At 37.6% G+C, this 17907-nt stretch overlaps 1 protein-coding gene across 2 annotated transcripts; it reads right to left on the bottom strand.

Annotated features, from left to right (window-relative positions):
- Positions 1–378: 378 nt before the first annotated feature.
- lyn (LYN proto-oncogene, Src family tyrosine kinase) lies at positions 379–17739 on the bottom strand. Of its 2 annotated transcripts, none has more exons than XM_069164628.1 (13): positions 17485–17739; positions 13978–14114; positions 13506–13545; positions 12150–12255; positions 11540–11638; positions 11269–11372; positions 10985–11134; positions 9760–9912; positions 5635–5817; positions 5219–5295; positions 4139–4292; positions 2172–2303; positions 379–1811 (listed from the first exon to the last, which is right to left on the bottom strand). In XM_069164628.1, exons 2-13 carry the CDS (start codon positions 14107–14109, stop codon positions 1609–1611), a joined length of 1533 nt encoding a protein of 510 aa, XP_069020729.1. In that variant the 5' UTR covers positions 14110–14114; positions 17485–17739; the 3' UTR covers positions 379–1608. The 2 variants fall into 2 exon arrangements, with proteins under 2 accessions (XP_069020729.1, XP_069020730.1); XM_069164629.1 differs by having other exon boundaries at positions 14038–14114.
- Between the last annotated feature and the right edge of the window lie 168 nt (positions 17740–17907).

The raw sequence follows: 17907 nt of genomic DNA, 5'->3' as shown, positions 1-17907 counted from the left end.
CCGTTTTTCTTTCAAAATACTAAATTGGTCAAATATAAATACAAACAACAAACAAAATGTTTGACGATTAGTTTTTCCTTTACATTTTCAATCATTATTATATTTTTATCTGGTGGCTCAAAAAAAAAAAAAAAAATCAAATAAAGTTAAAGAACAGTCACCAGGTCCAGACTCTCCAAACATTTGGTTTCGCCTCACTTTTTTGTGATTTCAGAATAATTGTTATAGATAAACTGGAATAGAGCTGCTTACCTTTGACAAACAAATGTCTGCATTGTTTAAAATGCATAAAAAGCTTAAAAAAATTAAAACATGCCATATTATTAAATGGATCAAATATAATTGCTTTCAAGTAAACCAAGTTATTTGTTACATTTATTGAAGCTCTTTCAAGCCACTTCAAAATGAGCTAAATGTACAAAGTCATGCAACACAAAATATAGCTAATTCACTCCATGCTCTTTTCATACAAAATTTTCACATTTTCATTCAAACATCAAACATAAATTCTCATTTGATGACCAACAAACAACATTCAGTTCAATTCAATTCAACTTTATTTATATAGCGCCAAATCAGAACATAGGTTATTTCATGGCACTTAACACATTAAAGTCCTTACAGCAAGACCTTACAATAAGGCTCCTATGTTAAAAAATAGCCCATGCAGTCATTTCTTCTAAACACATCCAGTACAGTTACATTTAAATTGAAGCCATCCAGGGTCAAACAGTGCAATGTACTCCTGATGACAGATTTGACTGTAAAAGACCAGATTTGAAATGATGATAATAATAAAAACAGCTCCTACATTTAATCCCCGACAGAAACAACAAACAAAAGCTACAGCACTTCAATATGAAGTGGACTTACACGTGATTAAACCTTTTCTGGTTAATGAACAGCAAGTGACTCGGGATTTACTTCAAATGTTTACACCACAAGTAGAGATTATTATGAAATAATTAACCTTGAAATGTAATACAAATAATCATAAAATCATGTAGGCTATATATATATATATATTTGCAGAGTGCCAGATGATTTGCTTCATTATCCAGCACGTGGAAAGGCATACAACAACACATAAAGACAGAAGGTTTGAGGTTTCTGCTTGGAAATGGCTTAACTTTTATGAACCTCGACAACAACAGTTCTATGTAGACTGACCCGTTATCCTTTCCTGCCTTTGCAAAGTCTTTGTTTGTTCAGTCACTCTTACAAACATATTGAAACAGACTATTTGGCCTAAATATTTAAGACTCTCGTGTCAAAAGGTAAAAATGAAACAACATAATTTAGACTCCTTCTCTCTTTTCATGTTCAATCTGGTTTTAGCAATTTTGAACCAAATTCCTCTCCTCTGATGACAGCCCCTGAATATGTTTCAAATGAGACTGAACTGCACAAAACCTAATATTTACACACAAATGGCCCTTTAAATGGCCCAAATAAAGTATTGTGTATGTTCATACCTGCACATATATGGATTATGTCAGTTTTGTCATATATACAAAAATACAATGTTATAAAAAGTAAGTCACATTTAAAATAAATGCTCCAAACGTAATGAGTGTGAAACCTAAAAGTCTTTCTGGCTTCGTCTCCCTATGGCTGCTGCTGGTACTGTCCCTCTGTGGCGGTGTAGAAGTCATCCAGGACACTCTGCATGTAGTCGAAGGTGGGCCGGTCCTCAGGTCTGTTCTTCCAGCAGGACATCATGATGTCATACAGCTCGGTGGGACAGTTGTCGGGCTGAGGCATCCTGTAGCCGCGCTGCACCGAGGACATCACCTCTCCTTTGGTCATACCTAGAGACAGTGTACACACATAGAGTGCAGTGAGTGTAAAGAGCAACAAAACAAAACCTAAAGTATAGTGTAGAGGTGGTTAAAGTAGTAGGCAGTGGAAGGAGTGGAAGTGGAATAGGAGGGTGATGCTTTGAAGGTTGCAGTGGAAGTGCAAGTGAACTTTTTCAATGCAGTTGAGAAAATAAAATTCACCAGCAGAGGGCAGGACTTGTCAGTGTATTGCCTCACAACGTGATATAAGGTAATTAATTTCATAATCTGAGGACTATAACAAAATAAAATTGTAAAATGGTTGTAAAGTGTTTCATAAGTGTTTCAGCACTAAGGATGTCGCATAAATATGTCATGGTTAATGTTTACCTGGGTAAGGGATTTTGCCGTAGGTGATGATCTCATAGAGCAGGACTCCGAAGGACCACATGTCTGATTTGATGGTGAAGGTGCCATAGTTAATGGCCTCCGGAGCCGTCCACTTAATGGGGAATTTGGCTCCTGGGGAGGACACACACACACACACACACACACACACACACACACACACACACACACGCACGCACACACACACACACACACACACACACACACACACACACACACACACACACACACACACACACACAACCAAAAGATGCCATTAATAAATTGCAGGTATATGATATTCACAGCTAGCTTAGTCTATGTAGATAAATCCTCCACATATTCTCACACATCTCACACGTTGTTTGTGAAACATGTCATGGAAGGTTTCGATTCTATTTATGTACTTGCATTTATTTTGTAAAATGTTGTAAAGCGTATCCTGGTTACAGATCAGTGATCAGACAGGTTTCATCCTCTGACAGAGATACATACTGTATAGTCATAGCAGAAAGGATTCAGACTGTTTTCACACGTTATTGTGTCGTAGATTTACTTTAAATGGCTAAACTGGGGATTTTAGTCATCAATCTACACTCAATAACTCACACTGATGAAGTAAAAACATGGTTTGAGAATTCTTTAGCAAATTTGATGAAAGGCGAAGAAATGAGATCTGTCATTTATAAAAGAATTCAGATTCTTAATTTAAGTCATTTTCAATCTTCCTTCAGTTCTGACCAGTTCCTCCTCTGCTGCTGAGAAGTATCCATATCATGATGCTTCCACCACCATGCTTCACTCTAGGAATAAGCAGGGCATGCTCTTAAATTTCTGCCCAAAGATTTAAGTTATGCCTCAGAGAATATTTTTCCTCATGCTCTCAGTATAGTTTAATCGAAATTTGACAAACTATTTTGTTAGAGTGTCTTCCATCTAGCTGCTCCACCATTCAGGGCTGATAGATAGAGGGCTGCTGAAATGGTCGTCCTTCTGGTGTGTTTTCCATCTCTGAAGACAGACGTCTGCAGTTCTGTTGGAGTGATGGTTGGGTTTTAGGTCACCTCCCATGCCAAGGACCTTTTTGCTTGTCTACTATGTTTGGCTAGACAGCCTACTAGTTTTCAATTTCACTGAGCTCCAGTAGCTTTAGCAATGGTTTTATATCCACATCCTGATATATGCCTCACCTCAAAGGGTGATGTGTGTACCTTTTTAAACTCTGGCCAATCACTTCAGTTTATCACAATTAGACTCCACTTTAGTTCTGAGTACATAATAATGATTAATAAAGGAAACAGGATGCACCTGACTACAGTTTGAAACCCCAGCAGAGTCTGAAAGTGAGACATTTTTGTTTTTGATTTTGGATACATTTTCAAACAATCCTAAAAACTTTGTTTTTACTTTCTAATTGTGGTGTAGACTTAGGGAGAAACCTACCAAATGTATCCTTTTAAAATAACACAATACATTTATGAAGGGTCTGAATGCTGTCTGAATTGACTGTATGTCTCAGATGAAGATGAAACCTGTCTGAGCGCAGATCTGTAACCAGGAGACACTGAAACAACAGTAATAGGAATTTAAAAATAAATGTGAGCACATGAATAGAATCTAAACCTCCTATTTTGTATCATAGAACCAGCACAGGTGATGTGTGGGAATGTGTAGGAGAATTACTTTTTACTACTAATGATGGACGTACACAGCTCGTGTGTGGCACAGGACCATCAGAGGTCATGTTTGTTGACGTGTGTTTATACATGGTTGTAAAAAGTGAAACAACCAGTGAATTAAACCAGAAGTGTCTTTGTTTGTGACCAACAAAATGGTCTGTCTGTCTGTCAAAAGAGGAATTTGTTTTCAGTATGTATCAAGTCAGGCAGGTTGATTTATAATGAAGAAAAAACTTCCTCTGCAAGATGAAAATAAAGTCATGCTCCTATTCTCACACACACAACATTTACCCTCTCTGGCGGAGTACTCGTCGTCCTCTATGACTCTCGCCAAGCCAAAATCAGCTATTTTACACAGCAGACTCTCAGACACCAGGACATTAGCCGCCCTCAGGTCTCTGTGGATGTAATTCTTCTTCTCTATGTACGCCATGCCCTCTGCTATCTGCAACACAACAAGAAGTAGAGGGTGTAGTGTACAGTAAGGGCTCTGAGCATTCACAGGAAAAGAAAAGAACAACATAAAACAGAAGACAAATTAATTCATCATCTAATCAATCAAATGAATGTTATATTCCAACACCAATCTGTGTGAGTATGAGCAAATAATGTCTATCTGTGAAATAAAGAATATATTTAAAATCTTTCCCTTTACATATAAAGTCCTTGATGCTCCATCATATCTTAAAGACTTTATAGTGCCATCATTTTATCCCAATGCAACACTTCGCTCTGAGACTTAATTTATCTGTGAATACACAGTTAAAAACACTATGAATTACTTAAACTGTAAATGTTCAAATTTAGTGGGACCCAGTAAAGGCTAAATAATATTGGATTAATGAATCTAAATACATTGTAATATGAATTGATATATTTCTAAATCTACTTTTTTAATTGGAAAAAACGCTGTGAGGGACTCTGAATAATCACAAACAAAAAAAGAATCCATGCATGCATGATGCAGGAAAAAGAAATCAAAAAACTGAAAAGGATTATCCTTAAAGTAAGTGTTTGGAGAAAAACATTGTCCATGATTTGACTTGCCATTTAAATTGAGCTTTCTCACTTATTAATTTGTATAAACCAATAAATAACTGCTTCAACAACAGGATTAAACCTCAAACCCAACCGACGAGAAGAGAACAACACAAGACGTTGTGTTTAGGTAATATAAGTGTCTGATTTTTTACTTTTGGCACACTTCCTCCCTTCAGTTCAGTGGGAACAGTAACATTACTGTGGACTGTGCTGACAGGTCATCATTGTAAATGAGAATTGGTTCTCAATTGATTTTACCTGGTTAAATAAAGGTCATATATTATGTTGGTCTCACAGCAGTGAGGCGAGTGAAGTGTATGTGAAAATCACCTGGGCTGAGAAATCGATGAGCTTCGGTAGCAGCTGTTTGCATCCTGTGTCGCTCTTTAAAAAGTCTAGAAGGCTCCCTGCAGACGAGACAGAACAGAAAACATGATGACTTAGTTCGCGTGTGCACTGGTGTACTGTGGTTTTACTTGTGTATTCATGTCAGCTGTGATTTTAGTCTACAAAATGTCCGAAGGTTTGGTTAAGTTATTCTGAAGACAGGTTTTTTTGTTCAGCTGCTAATCTTCTTTTGTCAAGTGTGTCTAAGGATCAGTGTGTGACTGCATAAATACGGCCTCATATTGTTAGATGCTGACTCAGAGTCACCCAGAAAATGAGCTTATGGTACAGTCTCATTCATTAAAAGGCTCTCCGTATGAAAATATCATCAACATGTGTTAAACTTGGAGCTCTGTTACCGTTTGCCATGTACTCAGTGATGATGTAGATGGGTTGTATCCTGGTGACGACAGCATAGAGCCGCACCAGCCGGTCATGCTGCAGCGTCTTCATCACATTGGCTTCCTCCATGAAGGCTTCAACCGTCATGGTGCCCGGCTTCAGCGTCTTCACCGCTACTTTGGTTGAGTTGTTGTAGTACGCTGATTGTGCAGAAAGTGAAAGGGAGACGAGGGGAAGAGTAAGTGAATTTCCATCAAAGCATGATGTCATCTGCTTTGACGTGCTGCAGGTCTTCTGTGCTGCAATGTCTGCTGGACAACTCGGATCAGACACACTGGAAACTGATTCCAGATGCAATATTGCTCTGTTATTCCACCGTTGTGGTGATAAGAAGATAAAATGCAAATAACAGGAAGTAACACTGGAGTTACTGTTTAACAATCAGTAGCAGCTGAGACACAGCACCCACTGTTTAATAATCCATGTTACACTGAAATAATTTTATGAGGCTGATATGAAACATTATGTTCAATGTGTTTTTTATGGGCACACTAGCAATTTAGCATTCCACTGTTCTGCAAAAAAAACCAGAACAGAATACAAGATGTTGGAGTTCAGATAGGCTGACTTATAACCAGCTACAAAAGTATTGAATCCCAGATTTCCCACAATGCAACTAAATATCACCATATAATCAACTGCAAGAACATCTGTCTTAAAACCCTTCCTGTTTGGTAAACACCCACATCTTTAAAAGACCTTGACAAGAGTTTCAAATACACAGCTTTCTGTCAAAAACTTGAATTATTTAGGCCAGAGCAGACATCATCAACCCAGATGACATCATAAGGAGGATTTTTTTTTCAAACTTAGGAAAACTTGCTTCAGAGACACAGAAGGGAATGTGTGTGTCTTTGTTGACGTGGAACATTAGACCTCAGGTTGAAGGTGGGCGAGGCTATGTTGGAGTTCAGTTTGGTCACCAAACTTCAGTTAACTCTTATATATGCAACAAAAAGAACAGGAGGGCCAGACAGATGTTGAGCACGGCTGGTAAACACCCACACAGCCCTTAACCCTCCTGTTGTCCTCGGGTCAAAATGACCCGCAGCTGTGTTCAACCAAATTCTATTTTATTTTCATTTTTTTGGGGATCATTGGTGACAAGGAGGCTGTAAGGGTTTCTTTAAAGAATGATGACCAATGATCCCCAAAAAATATAAAAATATAGAAATAAAATAGAACTTGGTTGAACACAGCTGCGGGTCATTTTGATCCGAGGACAACACGAGGGTTAAACTGCAGTTTCTGGTTAATGAATAGTCCCATTTGCTTATGAAGCCTATTCGATTAGCACTCCCTGAGTGCAACGTCCAGCCAGTTAACCGTTGTTCAACTTAGACTAGGAGGATGTTTGGCCAATAGACACACTGTTGTATTTGGAAACACAGAAGTTATTCTAGCACGTTTTATCTTTCCTTTTTGATTATAAAGCAGGTCGAGGTGCTATAAAAATACTGTGAAAGTGTCAAAACAACCAGAGCACCGAGATTCAAGCAACTGTGCTGTTAGGATGTGTTGTTTGGACTTCCGTCAGTTTGTGATGTCACAAACGTGACATCATGTCCGCCCTCAGCATGGCCCACTGTCCAAACTATTATGCAGAAGAAAACACAAAGCGATTATTCTGTCAGTGTCCGAGCAAGATATAAGACCAAAGAGAACCTGTGGTTGGCCTGGGTGTGCATCACTCAGGAAAGAGCCAGCCAATCAGAAGGGGAGATTCAATGATATCAATGTGGTTTAAAGACACAGAATCATTTGTGCTACTGCAGGGAGAAAAAGAGGTGATACACTGGTTAAACTACAAACTTAATTACTTTTATAATGAAAGGACAATTCCTCCCATCTAAATTTAGAGTTAGTGACATTTTGTTCTGCTGAAACTGGGCATCAGGTTATGGAGATGCTGCGTACATCCAGTCGAGTCATTAATTATTCTCGAATGAGCTTTAGACATTTGTGGGCCATTTTCAAAGATTTTTTTTGGGCCTCCAACTCAAGTCTGCTGAGTTTTCTGGCTTCAAGTCAACACGTTCAGTCGGCAAGTCCAAGTTAAATCATCATTTTTGGGAATGGAGTCAAAGTCTGGAGTCAAAGTCTCATCTAGAATTCTGATCATTACTTTTGAGAGACAAACAAAGGAGATGTTATTTCCTCATGTTAATTAGTAATAATAATAACAACAACAATAATGATAATAATAACCTTACATATTGCAGGTTTATGAGGTGACTAAATATCAAATGAAAAACATATTCTTGATTTACTGCATGAGTCAATTGTAACATGCAAAGACAGAAATAGTTGGACAAAGAAGAAGGAAAGGGAGTGAGGAAGAGAGCGTTGCTTTGGGATTTCAGTGTCACTACAGGGATATTCATGAAACTGTTTCCTGATATCAAGGAAAGAAGAAGAAGGAAAAAGAAAGACATATCCGTGCTTTCCCAAGCAGAGTCAGCTGAGTTAAAGTTTGCTTGGACTTTTCCTTCTATTTTTGGGCCAACCATGTTGGTATCGACTTCTTCTCTCTCTGTACTTGCGTCACAGTGTTTTCTTATTTTCCATTGTTTGAGCCAGACGGTAAAGTTAATAAAACTGCCAGCACATCATTTGTTTGTTCATATCAGCCCTAAATGCAAAGCAGCAAAACGTATTACTCTACAATAATAACACCTCTGTGATATTCACATGGAGCTTTTTAAGATCGAAAACATTGCTAGATACATTGATAATCAATTTCTTTAAATGACTCAGCAGTTATTGGATACATTCGCTTTCATTGAGATTATCTAGTCATTATTAACTAAAATAAAAATACTCTACAGTTCAGTGTAAACCTCTTACCTGGAACCAGAAGCCTAACTTTCCCAGCATGACCCACAAGATAAAACAGACCTCAACACTTATTTCCATCACTATGTCATGGTTGCTTAAAGAAATACAACAGCAGTTGAGTACTTAATCACAGGTCATAGGAATACGTTTGTTTTTTTAACAAAAAAAACCCCCTCAAAAAACCATCACAAAGCCTTACATCCCTGCAAAAAGAAAAAGTCAGTATCAGTTTCAGAGCAAGGTTTGCGCAAATAATTGCACTATACTTTCTGTGGTAGTCCTCGCTAAACATAACATGCATGTAGCAGTATGCGTGTGTCATCACCGCTCCCACACTTCCAATGCAAATCACCCTTCGGACTCCAACATTTCCTCCATGGATGAAAACACTGGTCTACACATGAATGGGGTCCTCTGTCACCCAGAGGCAGGTGTTTGAGTATATTTTTTGAGAAATCAGTGCAAAACAAATCAATGAGCTTCAAGAAAAGTAATTTTAGTTGTGATTACGAGGAAATGCAACTTCCCCGTATACCGATCACTTCTGCTGTCTATTTTCAGTAAATGACAGAAATGATTTGGAAACCCTAAGACCTGCTCAACACGACACGCCCTACTTCTCACTCAACCATCAGAACCAAAATGCCTTTAGCAGGATATTTAAAAGCTTCAACTTTAAACTTTAAAATTGGGGTTCGTGTATTAGTGTGGAGGCCTCGATATATCAATCAAATCAAATGTTTTAATCATGTTACTGTTCTTCTCCACAAACCCCGGATAGGATATTTGCCTCTTCTACTAAAAGTAAAATTACTGTACCCTATTTGTATTTCTGAAATGCGTAACATTGTTCAATGTGAACCTAGCAGCCTTTCATTTGTTTAACAAAATAAAAGTTTACAGGTTTAAAGCTCTTGTGTCTTCTTCCTTGTTTTTGTTGGTAGGCAACTATTTTCTGTGAATTCTGGATCAGAAACAGTGTAAAATGACACAAGCAGGTTGTCTTCTTTGAAATCATTGTGGCCTCGAATTCATGACATAATTATTTGCAGTTTTAATGTGTCTTTTAGCTTCACACGACTTTGTTAAGGATCTCTTTGTGTCCCTGTGTCCCACGGGGATTAAATAAGTATATGTGCCCTGCTTTTTTCCAACTACTTCCTCAATCTAAATTCTTACATCTAAGAAGCTGCTCTGAGTCAATGCTATTGAATAACTGAAGAGTATTGTTTCTCCTTACTCACCCATCCAGACTTCTCCAAACTGCCCTGCCCCCAGTTTCTTCACCATCTTAATAGACTCTTTGGAAATCTCCCAGGCGTCTTTGTCCCACGGCTTCTGAGCTTTGGGTTTTACATACGGACGCTCCAGTCTACGACACAGGCCGTCCGGTTTGTCTGGAAGTTATACACACAAACACACACACAGACAATGAGAACTGAGGCATCCTTGGTAATAAATAACAAGGCACAAGTTACCTTTTTAAATGAGAAGATTTGATACAGTGTTGTCGTTAAATATGGAGCAGGAGCTGGGAAGCAATTTAGCCTAGCTTAGCATAAAAAGCTGGTGGAAACAGCGAGCTTGGCTCTTCCAAGTCTTGTCACCACCACTTCAAGAAGTCACTGTGTCCGCTGTTTACCGAGAAATATTCACACATCTCCCTGTAAAACCACAAGTTGTCATTTCTATTATGATGTTACATTATTGTTTTTAGCAAAAGTGAAAAAAGGTATTAAAGGTATGAAATCTATTTTTAGTGTTAAATTGAGGTCTTCAAAACCAGTAAACAAAACAAACAACCTTTACCAAGTTTTGTAGAAATAAAAAAGGGGTAGGTGTCGTACCATCTTTTTAATTAAATATCTTTTAAATAAAGAGTTAAAACTACAGTGCAGGACTTTTAAATGTAAATGAGCATATATTCGATTCAAACACATGCTCACACAAAGTTAAACAACCTATAACTGCCAGATGAATCTCTTTGTATGTCACACTGCACCGAGTTTTTAAACTGTGTCTGGTTTGACACTCCCGCTCTGGCAGGATGAATGCAAACTGAGCAACACAACAGACTTCAGCCGGTCGTTGGCTAACGTCTGGTTTAATCCAATGCTGACATGGAGATACAATTATTAAATCATGCAGCTCTTCTAAATGTTCCAAATGCCTTTGGATCAAATTGTGCTAGTAAAACACGTGACACCTTTTTATTTCATTTATCTATCCAACGTTTTACATCCACAACCGCAGCGATGGAGCACGTGTCGACGGAGGTTTTGTATTTACTCTCACAGGAAGAAAGGGGAGACAAAACCTGCACTGCTGGGTTAATCATTTCTTCCGCTGTCCTCCAGTGGCTAAACATCAAACCTTGCAGCTGCGATGTACAAGTGTACCTGAGGATGTGTCAGAACACCATGACATCACATCCGGTGTGGTTACAGGCTTTTACAGAGTCATGCTCACTGTGGTAGTGCTTGATCATGCTGCTGATGTCGCGGAAGGCAATTTTTGGGGAGATGTAGTAGCCTCCATTATCCAGCATCCTGATCTTATAATGTTTGACTGAATCCATCCCCTGGGCGTCCGTGTCTCTGATGGACAACGAGTAACTCCCTGTGGAAACATCATTGAGCAAAGGAGAATGACTGGTGAGTCCTAATACAGAAGTCTACATGAAACACTAGCACTGTCTTGGAAGTGGAACGTGTTTGTGATTGTGTCTCTCAGAGCTGCTGTGATTTCCATACCTTTTGATGTTTCACTTTCCCTGATAAGATAAGAGCCTGGCTTGTTTGCTGGTGCCAACAGCTGCCTCTCTGCATCCTTCCTCGTGATGTCCTTGAAAAACCACCTCCATTGAACAAGAAATACACTGATTATAATACAAGACATAACCTTGATGATGAACACATAAATTACTTTCATAGTTTCTTATAAAAAAGATCAAATTTACATCATCAGTGTAAAACTAAACACTTTTTTTTAGAGCCATTCAAATTAAGATGCAATTGGACGCACTCCTCTGTTTCCATGGTGTCAACTTCGGCGACATAGTTCGATGGAATGAATCCTTCCTTGTTGTTTGTCAGAGACCTTGCTTTCCACCACTCGCCATGTCTGCAAATACATATAAATACATTTTACCACAATTATTGTTTCTCTTTTGATTGTTGGTGTTGACATAAGTGTCCTAAAATGGTGTTGAACTCAGATTTTTACTTTAAATTCCAGTTTAGAAAGCTTAAATGTAGAAAAAAAGATAATTTTACACTGTAAAAAACATAACATATTGGAGTTTTAGCATACTTCAAAACTTATTTGATGCTTATAAGTGATAGTAATATGTGTTTTTAATAGATGCACCAAATCTCATTTCTGCAAGTCATTCAATAAATATTTCTTTATGTTAATACTAAAATATAAAGTGGCAACTTTTCAAACTTTTGGATCACTCTTTGAATAAAAAAAAAAAAAAATTCCTAGACACTATTTTATCTTTGTGGTCTGGAGTTTAAACAGTACAGCATTTTAAGCAAGCTTTCAACATTGGCTTTTGCCCTGCATGATGCTATGTATAAATGATGAATAATATTTGCCGAGGTTGAATCAGTCAATACAAGGCACCCACTCTTCTAAGATTTTCATCTTTTCTCCCTTCTTGAATCCTAAGTCGTCCTGATGCACAACTTCATATGGGTAAAGGCTGATCACTATTTTACCACCCCCCATCTGCTCTGAGAGAGGAAACAGAAACACAGTGAAACGTTAAAATCTAGGACAAAATAAACAGTTCCACAGTTCAGTTATCAAATAGCAACAATCATGCATGTACAGAGATGTCAGACAGGAGCGGTGAACAAACCCACAAATGATGACTACAGAGGGCATCAGACTGGCAAAACTACAAGTAGCCTGTGACTGTAGATGTGCTACTGGGGCTACTTTTAAGCATAAGTAGGCTACTTTTAACCCTCGTGTTGTCCTTGGATCAAAATGACCCGCAGCTGTGTTCAACCAAGTTCTATTTTATTTTCATATTTTTTGGCTGTGAGGGTTTCTTTAAAGAATGATGACCAATGATCCCAAAAAATATAAAATTATAGAAATAAAATAGAAACTTGGTTGAACACAGCTGCGGGTCATTTTGACCCGAGGACAACACGAGGGTTAAGCATAGCCTATAGTTAATAATAATTCTGTTTGAAAAGATGCACATTATCCCTTTAATTTGAATTTAGGTGCACACATAGAGACATTTTGATGTCATTAGTTATCCTACATTGAGGCTATTAGTGATTTAAAACAGTAACCTCAACATTGGCCACCATATGCATGTTAGCCTGAAAGATGCAGCTTAGCTTGGTCACTATTCTTGCCAGCAGGATATTTATCAAAATAACAATATAGCCACATTAGTTCAGATAAAGTCCACCTTAATCTATGGAAATGTTGAGTCAGTAATTGTCAAATTTTGTGTTGGACACTAATTTGAAGACTTGAAATCTGAAATTTGCTAAAAATCAAATGGTCTTTAAGTTCCATTTGTTTACAGGCTGTATTGACAACAAGGGTTATTTTTTCACTAAAATGACACTGGAATTTAAAGTTTGGATTTACTTACACATGCTAAAAAGCTGAACATTAGCATCAAACAAGACTAGGAAGAAAATACTCATAATCAGAATGAAAGGTTGACATGATTACTGGCACTAGTGACTATGTTAGTGTCACCGATATACGTATTACAATGTTTGTGTATTGAGTCAGATGTAAAAAATGTAAACCCTCTAATATTAATGTATTAACTTATTTTTTAAAACTAACTAACTATAAAGCTGCCGTGGCTAGTGGCCTCGCTGACGACCACAGTTTCACTTTCCATTTGTCAAAGCTGTCACAATGAGTTTTGTATTGTATTTTTTACAACATAAAATAAAGTCAGAAAAAATAAACTAAACATAACAAAAGAGAAAAAGTGGAATACCTTCCATCTTTTGGAACACCTGACCAGGTAACAGGTTATTCTGCAAACGCAAACAATATAAATGTTATATGGTGGCCTATGTGTCTACAGACTACAGACTTTCACAATCTATCCATTTCATCTGAAAAACATTTGAGACGGGAAGTTTTCTTTGTTGGGAAATATGAGTCACTTTTTCCAAATCAGAAACGATAGCAATCTTAAATTTAACATACTCTCTTGATAACTGAAGCCTAAATCACAACAAATCCTATTTTCACAAGTCTGGTGATAATGGGCAGTTTCATCTTCATTTGCTAAACTTTTGTTATTAGCCAGCAGCAAATTAAAAACAATGACATGCTGGATATTTTTGCTATGACTTTTCTTTTGTTTAGCCTTAAAGCAAGAACAGCACAGCGTTTGGTTGACATTATCTCAGAGAGCAGAAGAAAAAAAATCAATGTTTTGATGTTGCTGTCTGACTACTTACTATGTTGTTTGTTTTATTGGAGGTGGGGTCTTTGACATAGTGCATTTGATCGGTATTTACATTCTGCTGGCTGATTTTTCCCTCCATAGCTTCACTCAGACCTCCGCTCAGCGTGGATTTCATACAGCCCATCGTGCCTGCAGGAGGAAGTGAGAAAAAGGAAGAGTGAAGATGACTGTTACACATTTACCATTTACAGCTGCTGAAACAAACAAACACCGAGTGGAGACACTTTGGTACCAAACACCTGTGACTTTTCAGTTCTTTTGTGTAACAATAACAGAACCAAACCATACTAATTTTTTTCCATTTGTATTACTGAAGGGGAAATGAATTTCTATACAATATTCAGCATAGCATTGCAAATAACAAGGAGGAACAACAGGTGTAGTCTACAAATTATGGGACACGCTCTGCTTAGAATACAAATGAAATATTCTGTAAATAATTATTACATTAACTCCGGACTCTCAGATTTACCAGCTGTGCTGTATAAACCAGTCTGCTCTGTATCCTATACATTTAGATATACGAGGCCCAAATGCTACCAAATCCAAATCCCATACCTGATCACGCAGTTATGGCAGGAGCAGCTGTAAAATTAGCTCATTGTTGTTGTGTTTGTAGAACTTGATATCCAAATATAAAATAAAATAATAAAAAAGAGTAAGGGTGAGGGTTTTGAGCCCAGGTTTTGTTTGTGTGACTTTTCCACAGAGCCAATGGTTCAATTTGGTAAGAAAATGTAAACATTTTATCATGGAAGATAAATTTGAATCCCCATTTTCCTTTTATGGCAGCATCAGTCCAAATATACTACCTACTTACTTAATGTGTTAGTGCTACTCCACTACACTTTGTTCTCATGGCTGCACCTCATCCCATCATCATTTGCCTAACCTGAATATAATTTACTGTAATAAAAGATTTATTGCTGCAGTTTTCTATATTGTATTTTGTTATTGTGAGTTTTAGCTGGGCTGTTTTCTGCTCACCAGTTTGATGCCTACAGACTGATGTTTGCATGTAAACACAAATAGATCTGTACAACCAAATGACCACAAAAGTCTTTCTAAACAAAAAAAACACACTTCCTGTGTGACCATGGTGGTTGTATTTCAAAGAATTGTTGTAAATAGGTCGCAGGAGAGGCCGACAGGAACGACCACAGAGCAAACTGGAAGTCATCAGGTGGAAAATAGTTTATGAAACTTACACATTTACTTTTAGATTATGTTTGGGTATTAATGAATATATTGAGGAAGTTTTGTGATTTGTGCAACGTATATCTACCTAGCTGGAGTTTGCAATGTAAATAAACACGTGTGCTCTCATTTTACTTTCAAATAGCATAAAACATGAAAAGTAAATATAGCACACATCCCAGCATCACCTGCTGTATTACAGTTTTAGTGAAAAAAAAAAAAAACCTACACATGCACCTTGCTTAAGTGAACAGTTATAAATCTATTGTATGTAATTTCAGCAGTGAAAATATTTTGCAAAGTTATTTTGTGAACTATTTCTATCATACCCGGTGACTTTTATGAGAGCAAAGGTCTGTATCGTAAAGGAAAAGTGATAAGGAGGCTCTCAAAAGTGAAGACACTCGAAATTCATAATCAGTTGAAACTTTTTGTTTTCTTTGGGGAAACTGCCATGAGCTGACAAGAGCAGTTATTATAACACTAAAATGATTTGGCTGGAATGTGTTTGTAAAAAGATGACTTCATGAAATGGTGAATCACAGAGAGAACAACATTTTCAACACAACAAGATAAAGAACAAATGATCTGATGCTTTGTTCATCTCAAGTAGGAAAAGTTTAACTGTGGCTGTAATCAACACCTGTTGTCTAAAACAGGAAAAACACTTTGGCTCTTCTCCCAGAGACAAAAGTGCATTGCTGAGCAACAGAAAATAAAAAAAGGAACACATTCAACTAAACCTGCAGGTCTGTGAATGCTCTTTAAAACTCCAGGTCACCCAGAACAAACGTTATAACAGATCTTTACAGTCAGAAAATAAGTGGGCCACAGCTAGTTTCGGTTCTCAACGACATCCAAGTGGCCCGAATCAGGGCAGTGCTGAAGAACTGATCTGTAATATGACATGAAATGTTCAAACAAGAGAGAAATAAACTGAGGGCCATGCACGCCAACAATGCTCACAACATGCTACAATTATCAGGTTTAAAACGGACCATTTTCCCCTGTTTAGTGTTAGCATGCTAATTAGTGCTATTAAGCAATAAATGTAAAGTAGAGCGCTGACTGGACGCTCGTTGGGTCTGCTGGTTTTTGGTCATGAACCAAAGCAGGGGACAAACTGAAATTTAAATCTGATAATGGCACTAGGGGATTACAATTCATCCTCAGGGGGGAATGAAGGTCCACACAGAGGACATTTCACTGAAAACTCTGACCAGAAGACCACAGAGAGTCGGATTCCTTTGTGTTTTTGTTATATCTGAAAAAATAAAACAGTTGATTACAAAAAAGTTTAAACTTTATTATTATTATTACCATTATTAGTCATTACTATCATCATCATCATCATCATCATTATTCTAAAAGCATTCAGTTCTGCTGCTTTTAGGCCTTAAATAACACCAAAATACACCTTCATACTTTTCTTTTTCTACTATGTAATGGTACTTTTGTACCTACAGAATTAAATCTTGTGACACAGTTTTGAGTGATAGTATTTTTAAAATGAGTGTTCATTGCAAATATGCAGGTGAAAGGTTGCACAACTGGACCTGGCTGACCTGAATTAGGTTGTTTGGACAAGAGCAAAAAAAAAAGCTGCATCAAGCTAATGCAAACAGACAAGGGGCACACCTGAAAATCAGCCGAATTTGTCTCAATAGAAGTTTATAAAGTGAAATGAAAAAAACACACAATACTTTAAAGTGTTAAACAGTTGTTTGAATCAAAGTGTGAGAGCCAGCAGTTTGGCAGTTTTGGCTTGTTTTTGTGTTTTGTTGGTTCAGTGCCTCTTATATTTTTAACTTGACAGTCAGCAAACAGCCAGAAACTGAAAGTCTGATCTCATTAGAAGCACACACACACACACACACACACACACACACACACACACACACACACACACACACACACACACACACACAGTGTGCCACACACTTCCTCCTTTAGCAATGGACTGGGCTAACTGAGATAACACACTGTGGAATTTAAATGCACATAAATGATAAAGCTGAAGGTGGTCACCACATGTTGCATCCTTAAACTTACATAAAAAAAAAAGATTATCTATAGATAGATAGATATATACTTTATTAACTTTTACATAACATATTCAGGGCCATGTAATAAAAAAGACTGCAAAGTCTTATTAAGTAAACCTCTCTCTGCAACATTTACCATTTCCCACAGAGTAAAACTTTTACTTGTAATGTTTTTAACTCTTGCCATGTGTGAGTTCCTGTAATGATCACACTTCTCTAACTGACTTTATTCACAGTTCACAAGCTTTATTTCTTACCTCTCTCCGTGAGTATCCCTGCTAAAGAAAACAACTAATCCAAAGTGTAGAAATCTTTTAGTCCTCAGATATCTTCTTTGCTTTTCATCAGAGTGACTGTCACACACACACTCACCGGCAGAATCTGGCTTCACAGTGGGTCAGCCGGTCGACATGGATTGTTTCACCAGAATGAGGAACTTAGAGGAACTCCAGGGGATTTTTTTTATTACTAAAACTTCCTGGTACAATTGTCTAATGATTATTTGCATAATCAGCAACACACACACACACACACACACACACACACACACACACACACACACACACACACACACACACACACACACACACACAGATGGTCCTTCAGCCCTACATACGGACACGCTTGTTAAACTTGAAGTAAAGTCGAGTTTCAAAATATGTCAAACTCCCTTTGAGGAA

Source organism: Embiotoca jacksoni, unplaced genomic scaffold (genome assembly GCF_022577435.1).
Source record: "Embiotoca jacksoni isolate LCO1_2020_lvr unplaced genomic scaffold, fEmbJac1.0.p SCAF_31, whole genome shotgun sequence".
NCBI classification, from domain to species: Eukaryota; Metazoa; Chordata; class Actinopteri; family Embiotocidae; genus Embiotoca; species Embiotoca jacksoni.
Note: the sequence above shows the minus strand (reverse complement) of the source record. Positions and strands in the feature narration are given on the sequence as shown.